General features: G+C 40.2%; 2 protein-coding genes across 6 annotated transcripts in view; one reads left to right on the top strand and one right to left on the bottom strand.

Annotated features, from left to right (window-relative positions):
* Nucleotides 1-10,302, bottom strand: part of RALGPS2 (Ral GEF with PH domain and SH3 binding motif 2) — a 252,496-nt gene that overhangs the window by 65,666 nt on the left and 176,528 nt on the right. For all 5 annotated transcript variants that reach the window (XM_019501819.1, XM_019501821.1, XM_019501818.1 and 2 more), the window contains exons 8-9: nt 5,087-5,224; nt 4,043-4,133 (exon numbers count right to left, since the gene is read on the bottom strand). In XM_019501819.1, coding sequence (XP_019357364.1) covers nt 4,043-4,133; nt 5,087-5,224 — 229 coding nt within the window. The remainder of the gene's footprint in view (nt 1-4,042; nt 4,134-5,086; nt 5,225-10,302) is intronic.
* ANGPTL1 (angiopoietin like 1) overlaps nt 6,866-10,302 on the top strand; it is a 43,894-nt gene continuing 40,457 nt past the window's right edge. Inside the window, exon 1 of the mRNA XM_019501823.1 lies at nt 6,866-7,174. The gene's annotated coding sequence lies outside the window, so the exon portion shown is untranslated. The remainder of the gene's footprint in view (nt 7,175-10,302) is intronic.

Raw genomic sequence — 10,302 nt, forward strand, 5'->3', positions numbered from 1 at the left:
TCTGTTCCCCTAAAACTGGGACTCAGGCCCCCCTCAGATCTGTTCATGGCGCAAGGGCAGGCTGCTGCTGCAGGCTTTGCCCCAAGTGCCAAACTTCACTGCTATGGCACTGCTGCTCAGCATGTGTGTGTACTCCAGATACCACCCACACAAAGGACCCACGTGCTAACTAGTCCCCACTCATGACTGGAACCAGGTTTCATAGATTGTAAGGCCAGAAGAGACCTTGGAAGATCAATCAGGTCCAGCCCCCTGCACCAAGCAGGAAAGGTAACTGGGGGGTCAGGTGACCCCAGCAAGGCAAGTGTCTGGTCTCCTCATGAAGTGGTGTTCGTCTCAAGTCCTGGGATGGTCCAAAAATTTGCATGCAGATGAGGTAAATGGCAACCTGATCTGGTTTTACCACCTGGAGGGTGGGGCCATACTAATCATATGCACCTGACTTAGAGAAAGGGCAAGAGAAGGAATCTGGCTAAACTGTTTGGGGCCCCATTTTGTGATGTTTACCAAACATTTAAGGATGGTGAACAGGAATAATTGAAAACGGAAAAGAAAGGTATGGCTCAACTGTTTGGAGTGAAGAGGAAGTCAAAATATATGCCATACAGTGGCTTACCATGACTTGGGAAAAAAAAAAAGAGTTGGTAGTGAAGGGGACTGCACTTACTGGGTGCTACCATAGGTCTTATTCAGATGGGCTGCAGTAATCTATCCTTGTGGCAGCCATGCTCAGTGTTGGTTGCTTGTAATGAACTTCACAGTTACCTGGCAGGGGAAATACCATGTCCACAATGGTGGCAGGAGAAATACTTTGACCAAGTTGTTGCAACTGAAATGGCACTGTGCAGTAGAGGGTTGTATCTTTATCTGCTCCCTATGATAGCCTCATAGTTAGCTTCCCATTGGTCAGCTTCCAGTGGGAGGACCTCAGCTACATGCTGACTTCATGGAAATAGGAGACTTCTCCCTAGCTTGCTCTTGTGGCCATATGGTTGAGGGCAAGCAATGCTTGGGGGCATCCGAATGCCAAGCCTCCAGGCTTGGGCCTGCACATAGGATGCCTGCTAAAGGATATGGAAGTATCTCCAGCCCCAGGCTGAGGTGGAGGACACTTGCTGGTAGCAGGGCCAAATATGGTTCTTGGAGGATTCAAATGGAATCTGACTTCATCTGGCTAATTTGACCCAGGACATGAAAAGTTTTCTTTAAAAACTAAAACAACACAACACCTTGTGGTAGGTTCCCAGCAACATGTTTGCACAATATGGGCCATGTATTTTATAGTCATGCTTAGTATCGGCTGCATTTAATCAACTTCCCAGTTGTTTCCAATTCTAAGCACATGCTTCTTTTGGCAGTAGTTGAATGACAGACAGTGTATTTAATGAGATTTTCTTGCACGCGATTATAAGAGAAGGGGCTTTCCTCCCATGCCAAATTGGGGGGGGGGGAAACGCATCTTGTATGCAAGTAAATACAGGAATTCCAATTTTATTTGGATGCCTTTTTTCTTACATCATGAGAAAGAGTAAATAGGAGCAGCTAATTTATCTTTTCTATTTCTTTTGTGTTTTGCATATTTTTGCCATGTAACCTGTTGATTTTCTTTCTAAACAGCTCCAACTTCCCACTTTCTACTCTATGCAAATCTCTGTGCCTCCTATTTCCAATGCCCACCTCTTCTGTTAGACTACTATGCACTTAAAAACTTAATTCCATTCTAGCAATGAATGTTACAATGCCAAACATTACTATAAGACTGATGATAGACCGGGGAGGGGGAGGGCAGAGGGACAATTGTTAAGCAGCCTTCCAGCTGAAATAAGTCTGGCAAGCTGTCAAGGGCCACAAGGGTAGCCCCACCCCTTGACAGGTACCCCATCCCCTGATCGCTATCTTGGAACCATAAGTCCTTCCCCCCCAACTCCTAGCCTTTGCTGCCAGAAGTCCCCTCCCCTTGCCACCAGAAGTGCTCCTTTTGGCTAGGGGGCTTGGAATCTTGGAACTAGAAAAACCCCCAATTTTTTTTTTTTTTTTTTTTTTTTTTTAAGATTTAAAAAAAACAAACAACAAAAAACAAACAAACCAAACAACATACATTAATTTGATTTCAAACAATATTTTTGCCCTGATTTATGTGTGTTTTTGTAGTGTACATAGAGGTGATTGCATAATAGCTTGAAATGAAATCTCACTTTTGTATACTGGGGGTGTAGAGGGATGTCAGGGGTATGCATGGATGGGTACAAGGTTTGTGGGGGGCTGTGGGTGTGCACATATGTGTGTATGAGAGAGAGGGTATGGGTGTGTGGAGGGCTGAGTGTGGAAGGGGGAAGGTGGTTGGAGTGTGAGGGGGTGTGATGTATGCATACAGCAGCATGAGGGAGGTGTGGATACATGTGTGTGGAGCTCCCCTACAAACATGCCTCCTCCCTCATTGTGCACAGTCCCTGCCACCAACAGCAGTAGTAGGCAGTGAGGCCTCAGGGCACTCATGGCCAGCAGTAGTCAGAGACCCCTGGCAGTGCACAATCCCAATGAGCCCCAGGACTGCATGTGGTTGGGCTACCTGCAGGGGAAGTGGCAGACTTGGCCTGGCTCCATACAGCTCCTGCCACCAGCCTGGGCTCCATACTCCTACTGCCCCACCCTGGCCCCAGAGCATGAGGATGGGCCCTGTGCTCCTTCCCACTAACTGCCACTTTCCCCCTTCCTGCTTCTGCTACGCTTCCCTGCCAATTCCCTTCCCTTCCTTCCCACCCACCACCACCACTCCTCCCCACCCCACAACTGCCCACCCACCGCTTTGCAATGCACAGTATCCAGCTGCATGACACACAGAACAAAGCAGGAGCCAGCTCAGCCTGGCCAGGCCCCCATGGTTCCCAGCTGGCTCCTGCTGCTGCCGGCCCTGGCCACAGGGCAACATGCTCTCACTTGCTGCCACTTTCCACCTACCATAGCTGCCCTGTCCCTCCTGCCATCACTGCTTCCCCCCACCTGGCCTACCCATTGGCCTCTGCAGCACTGCATGGTTCCTGGCTGCATGGCTGGAACTGCAGCACAAGCCAGGCAGGTCAGGACCCTGTGGTTCCCAGCTGGCTCCTACTGCGCTGTGTGGTCCTGACCATGCAGCCAGGAACTAAATGGTGCAGGAGCCAGCCTGACTGGGCCTGCAGCATGCAGTTCCTGGGTGCATGGCTGGGACTGTATGGTGCAGCAGGAGTCAACCGGGAACTGCAGTGGCCTGGCCAGGCTGGGCTGGCTCCTGCTGCACCATGTGGTCCCAAACATACAGCTGTGAACCATGTGCTGCCAGCTGGCCCCTACTGTATCAGCGATCCTCCCATCGCCCATTTTTATCTGAATTTTCCTCTCAGATGGAGGGAGGGCAGGAAAACAGCCATAGGGTCCCAGGCTAGAAGCTTCTGCTAGGCAGATGCTTCCAGTTGGGGGTGGGACAGGGCTGGGCGGGCCTTGCTGCTGCTGCCGCTGGGTCCTGCCACCAGGTTCTCCTGAGTCCTGCTGCTGCTAGCTCCCCATCCCCAGCTGTATCTGTCCATTTAAACTGATACTCAAAGCCAATCATATATATCTCACACGTGCATCAAGACTGGAAACTGGGTAGAGGAAAACTTGAGAACGAGACGAGACTTATGGAAGTATCTGTCTATGCTGTAGATTGTAGTTTAGAATAGAGATGCCCAAGTTGGCTCAGGTACTAAAAATAGTCTAGCTGCGGCAGCATAAAAACTCCACACAAGCCACTTTACTCCAATTTTCTACAAGGTAAACCAGCCCATGTTGAGTTCCATGCTGCAATCACTAGATTGCTTTCTTTACCCAGCCAGCTTGGGTAGCTTAATACTACACTACAGTCTATAGTTCAGGAATACCAGCCTTGACTCTAAATGTATTTATTTAATGCAAATAAAATCCTAAATGAAGGCAGACTCTATAGCCTATTCACCATCATAACCAGCATGTCTGAATGTTTAAATATGAAGAAAATTAAGATTCACTTGGAGAATTGCTTGCTTACTTGTAATTGTCATCTTCTACGAATTTTTGTAGCTCTTCTATGTACTGAACCGAGTTCAGGTATTTCTGAACATGAGGCAACAGAGGAATATCTAAAAAACAGTCCAAATATTAGTTACATTGTTCACTGTAAATAAAGGTACTTTCTTATATGTGAAGAAATATCTTTTAATTTATTCATGCTGAGCTATAAAGTACAAGCTATGAGCCTCACCACTATTTTGTGATTTTCTGATACTCCAGCAAATAGAGATAGTTTGGGCTGACCTATCTTACATCCACAAAGAAAGCCAAACCTGATTCTCTAAAGCATATCAACTGTGCTAGGATGTTAGCCAAGATGAGTTATGGGCCAGGACCAAACTTAAGTCCCAAACCTGAAATTCTGAAAACAGTATCTGAATAGAATGGTTTCCCTCACCATCCAAATTTTCATTATATTGATCCTGCAGTTAAGTCGTAATTCTGCACTGATGACATAGTATTAATTTGTCAAATAAGGACAGTCACAGATCCAGTCTTAGCACTTTACTGAAGGTTGGAGGAAGGGTAACTTGCCTGTAAGACAGATTGCCTTTTCTAAAACTCATTTATTTATAATACAGTTGAAAATTATGAAAGTATCTAAAGAACTGAAGTAAGTCTAAATACCACATATTTTAATGTTCCCAGATCTCTAAGTACTTTAAAGGTGAATCTGCTATTTTCAGATACCATCCATAAAGGGGTAAAAAAGAAAAAAAAGTGTGCATCAACCAAACTTATTAACTGGAATAAAGCACAAGCTTTTCATTAGGGATTAAATGTTTTGAAACTACATAACAAACAGAGTATAAGTGACTGTCATTCTATCTCTATCTCTAGGTGCTGGTACAATTCCAGAACATTGTTACCTAGGGTTTCTGTTTTCAGATGGGAATATTATAGAAATGGATCACGCCTCACTTAAAAAAAAAAAAAAAAAAAAAAGCATACCAGAGGATAAACATTTTCACCTTCAACTGTTTTCATTAATTGCGCAATAGAAATAATTGTACTTGCTTACCATATTCACAGGACTGCTGTAAATCTGAGATTATTCTAAGTATATTGTTCATCAAGTTCGTTCTCTGTTCACTTTCTAGAATGCTCCCTGTAGATGGGTACGCAGAGTCAATATACGTCAAGTCTGAGAGATAAATACCTGAATAAATAAGATTAAAATGAGAGATTCTGTCATTTATGGTGTAAAATTTAGAAGAAAAAACAAATTTAACTTAACCTCTGTTTACATGTATTGATATGGACCAATTTCAGTATTTAATCACTGTTTTGTTTTGGAGACAGAGAGACAGAGACACCCTTGACTTTGTATGAGCTCTGGGAGACTTTGAGGCTCAGAAACTATTATTTTGTTTGGCAGATAAGAACGTGAGCAGAAAGTAATTGCACATAATCCTATACAAGGCCTAATTTTATTTCCTCTCCTTTACCAGAATTAGAATATTTATTAATGAAAGGAATACATTGGTAACAACAAAAAAAATATTAAAACATCATATTATGGTACTGCTTAACTGCTTTGAACTAGGCTGGCTTAGCTTAAAGCATTCAGGTACTATATGCCAGGTACTGCTGAATCAATAAAAGGCCCTGCTGTAAAGACCTTACATCAGGGGCAGGTAATTATTTTGGGCAGAGCGCTGCTTACTGAGTTTTGACAAGCCATTGAAGCTGCATGACAGGCAGCCAGGGCAGATTAATATTAATTTTCTATATTCTTTTTAGGGGCCCCGAAGGTCAAACAGATTTTGCCCACCCCTGCCTTACACCCTTAAGATAAAAAGGTAGATGCTATTTACAAGTTTTAGTGACAGAAGTGTTCTATGGGCAAGCAAGTTCTTATTTTGGAAAAAGATATCTGAACAATTCATTCTTGCTTAAGACCCTGTGACAGCATTTTTATTTTTTGATGCATTCAATGACACCTAAACAGTTTTTCTGCAAAATAAAAGATCCTTGGGTCACCCTTATGAAATTAGAACAATTTTGTAAAAAAGAAAATGCAAAAGTAAATAATTTCCAAGATTTACTTAAACTGTATTTTTGGTGAAGAAACTGAAAAGAAAACTAAAAGACAGAAGATATTCATGCACAAATTTTAAAGCGACAGAACTGGAAGTAATATTCATCATTTCTGAAATGTGCAAGCCATGTAACTTCTGCTTCTTTTAATACTAATCAGATGTTATCTAATATTCAAATACCTATTCACAACCATCATACATAACTTTAATATTTTCCACATGTATCAGATTCTTTATAAGCAACAACTAGATCCGTTTCTTATCAAGTAAACTTTAAGAATTAAATGTGACATTCGGTACAGCATTCTTCTAGACTATAAATGGCTCACTTTTCCTCCACTATCCAGTCAGTCTGCCTCTTTTATTCCCAGTGACACAAATTAAGTTTATCAGCCTGAAAGAATCTCTCTTCTAAATGAAGCCCAGTTCTGTAATAAACTTGAAAAGCATCTTTAGGCAGTGTAGTAAAATGTTTGATTTGTAATTGCCTGCTGAACTCTTGCACAGTCTGTTGCCATATGGTGCCCTGCCTTAAACTGGCAAACAATCTTTCCTTGTTCATAGCTTTTCAGGCTCCCTCCCCCATCCTTTTCCAAAGGCTGTGGATAGCAAATCCAAAGGAGGAGTTTCTTCTGTTCTTCAGTGAGTTCAAAATGACATCATAGGTGGGCTGAACATCTAAGACTAGTGTGTGTTTGTTTAAAAAAAGAAAAACTGCCCAAGCGTGCTCTATATGGAATCTGAATCAGCTGTAGCTAGTTAGTGCATTCCTGCAAACAACACGTAAAACACTGCAGCTTCAAAAACACTTCTACCCCTTTTCTGGAACAGAATACACTGGAACTTCAATTATACTTTTTTAATTAATTTAATTAATTTGGTTAACTGTATGGAAAAGTTCTATTTTCTAATGCAGCTTGGATCTAATAAGGGAAGGCAGAAAAGCAGTCTTCACTAGAATGACAGATTAACAAAACACAATACCGGGTAATGCAAGCAGCGAAAGCAAGTTGACTTGGATTTTCAGTCTACTATAGAAGCAAAGCATCGATAAGGTTTGTTTGTTGGTAAGTTTTCTACTTATTTTTTCATACACATGCAGACTTGCTCGCAAAATATCTTACACATGTAATTATGCATGGGGCTGATCTGCTTGCTTAAGAGTTCAGTGACAGCTCTCAAACATTAAACTCATTTCTGTAGTACACAATGAAGAACTATGACAAATAGGAGTAGTTTAACATACATGAGAAAACTAACAGCATGAACCAATTATTTCTGTTGTACTGAAAACATTCTTACTGTATTCCATCTGAACATTTTAGGTTATCTGTAGAATTTAACGAGAGAGAGACAGAGCGTGCACTATAGCATAAAACTGAACATGTGTACAACATAAGCAGTGCACACATCTCAGGAATTTTGTGCATAACAGACACCTGGATGCATTAAAATGAAAGGAAAATTTCCCATTTACGCTAGGAATGCCAAAATTTCACCCAATGTCAGAAAGTGTACTGGTAGATAGTACTATTAGAACTAGAAAATGGATATTGCAAATCTGCTATGAAAAAAACCAAGTTGATGTATATGATAAACACCTAGCAATCTACATCCACCCAGTGAAATATTTTAATAAAAGGAGTTCTATAGGCTAACATTTAAATTCATTTTCAAACAACCGCTCTAGCTTTGCAACCAAATCAAGAATCCTTTGGTCATATATAGATTCAGACTCAAACAGAACCTGTCTATTAACAAAATCTGTTGCAAAACCAAGTAAAGTGTTATGAGCAAAGTTTCCATCCTTCTTAGCTGTGTAACAAAGGATAAGTGTGCCTGTTTAGCAAGTGCAAACACACTCACAAAATTAAAGTGAATTACTGCATGGTTGGTTGTAGTAAGGCAAATCAAAATCATTAAAAACTTTCATAAATGATATGGTGAACTATAGTTTACCACTGCCCCATGCTAAATAGAAAACAGACTTAAGCTCTTTTCTTTGAAAATAACATTTAGAACTTGAAAACTAGTAATAAGACCAGAAGCTAAAAGCTTATTTTTAAAAAAATAAGCTATCAAGGTGGAAGTACCACATGTAGTCTCTCAATGCTTTTTTTAACAAGACGGATGAATACAAACATAGTAAACTTAGAATAACTGAAAAAGTAAGCTGTATTAGCTAACCCTTCGGAATAACCTATAGAGTGAAGGACCCAAAGAAAATGCTAAATGGAAATTTAAGTATGGCTAAAGTAACTGGGAAAAAATAACTGTACAATGAAACACAAGGCAAGACATTCTCAACTAAAAAGATTTAGCCTGTTCAAATTCTTTGGAAGATAAAAGTTCTGCTTTTTCTAACCATCATCTTACTCCCCTTAAAATATTACAGGGACTAACCAGGAAAACTAGATATCACTGGAAAATCTACACTGTGCATTTCAGATATTATTCTCCACTCATTCTTAGCTAAGTACAATTTAGGAACAGTTCCCAAACCTCTTGCAACAGAAAGCAGCCAAGTCAATAGCTCTGAAGTTATATAATGTTCACAGGAAAAATTATTCACTCCTCCATTGGCCTCTAAGCTTTCGGCTTTTGCTGTAAAAGACTTATTTCAAATTACCAGTGACATATTGATGGTTTATATGGTCATCAAATGATAAAGATCTAAATGAGAGAAAATTCTGAATTTTAAGTTTCAAACTAATTGTGTATACATCTTGGAGGCCTTGGAACTTTTGAACATCTGCCAATAACTGTTACCAAGAATACCGACAGAAATTACTGGTTTTAATTTGCTGTTCCTCACATGTGCCCTATTAATCAGGTCTGTGAGATTTATATAGTGATTAATGAAGCAAAACTTCTCAGAGCTTACTTACTGCCAAGTGCTTAATGTTTTCAGTCTCTGTTCCACTAGGAATTCTGGAGACCCTAAATAATTCACATTTCTAAACATATGCTAGACTGCCGAGTTCTACACATGGAAGGGACCCATGCAACTTGACTTTTTAACAAGCTAAAGTAAGTAATAGGGGTTCAAAAATCCCCACATTTCTAGGTGCTAGGAACGCAGCACTTTTTGAATCTGAATAGCTTTAAAATATATTCTAATAATTTCACTGTTTTCGCTGTGTCTTCAGGACATATAACAACTTTACAATTATTTTGTGCTAACATGATCCTTCCAATTGTTAATTTTTAAAAGCAATTTTCAAGCTTCCCCTCTCTATCTCTGCCTCAAAACAAGTTAAACTCTGGTTAGCCCACAATGGCCATTTTGTGCAGGAGATCTAATTATAATTATTTTGTACAGTGCAGTTATCAAAACACACAAACTACAAAGTTGCAGTGAATATCAATATAAGAATCTAGTTATGCAGTCTAAGGCTGAGAGACTTGTTGAAAAGGACCAGTCTGCACGGAAAAAATCCACTGGCAGAACCAATCTGGTATCATTATGCCAACTGAACGCCACACATACAATCTTATTCCACAATAAGTAGGGTTCTCCCCGCCATTATAAAATGTCACTATAGCAGCAGCTGAATCTGAAGTCAAGAGCCATGCTTATTCCAGAATAGAACTGTCACATGATACATTTCCCTATATTGATGAACCCGAAGAGATTTTTCAGTTGTTTAAACAGCCACAAACAACATTTCAAATGATGTCACACATGGTAATGTATAAACTCGTACTATGTAAAAAATGATAACCTTTTAACATTAGGGTATCAGTTGCTGTTTATTTTTATTACTGCATCTTTTTGAAAATATGAACACTGGACAAAGTAGATAACTGCACTGATGACATATTCATCATTCAAACAGGAAAAATAAGTCTGTCCCCAGAAACACCATGTAACATTTCTCTTAATTTGCTGTAATTAAAAACTTTGGATTCTTTCTTTGACAGAAAAAGTTCCTCCCCCTCCCTCAAACCTTTCTACTTGGAATAGGATTTTAAGATCCAAAAGTATATTTATTAAAGGTACAAGTCGCAAAATATACATGAAGTAATAAAAGAAAAGTAGGACTATGCTCATATGATCAAAAGGCTACCATACCAGTAAGTCTTAAAAGCTATGAAACCTGAAGAACAGGTACTGAGAGAAACAGATATGTATAACAAACTGAATTATGTACTTTACAATTTCTTCCATGGTTTAAAATCTTGGTATGCTCAG

This window comes from Gavialis gangeticus, unplaced genomic scaffold (genome assembly GCF_001723915.1).
Source record: "Gavialis gangeticus isolate Ggan-Ray unplaced genomic scaffold, GavGan_comp1, whole genome shotgun sequence".
Lineage (NCBI taxonomy): Eukaryota > Metazoa > Chordata > Crocodylia > Gavialidae > Gavialis > Gavialis gangeticus.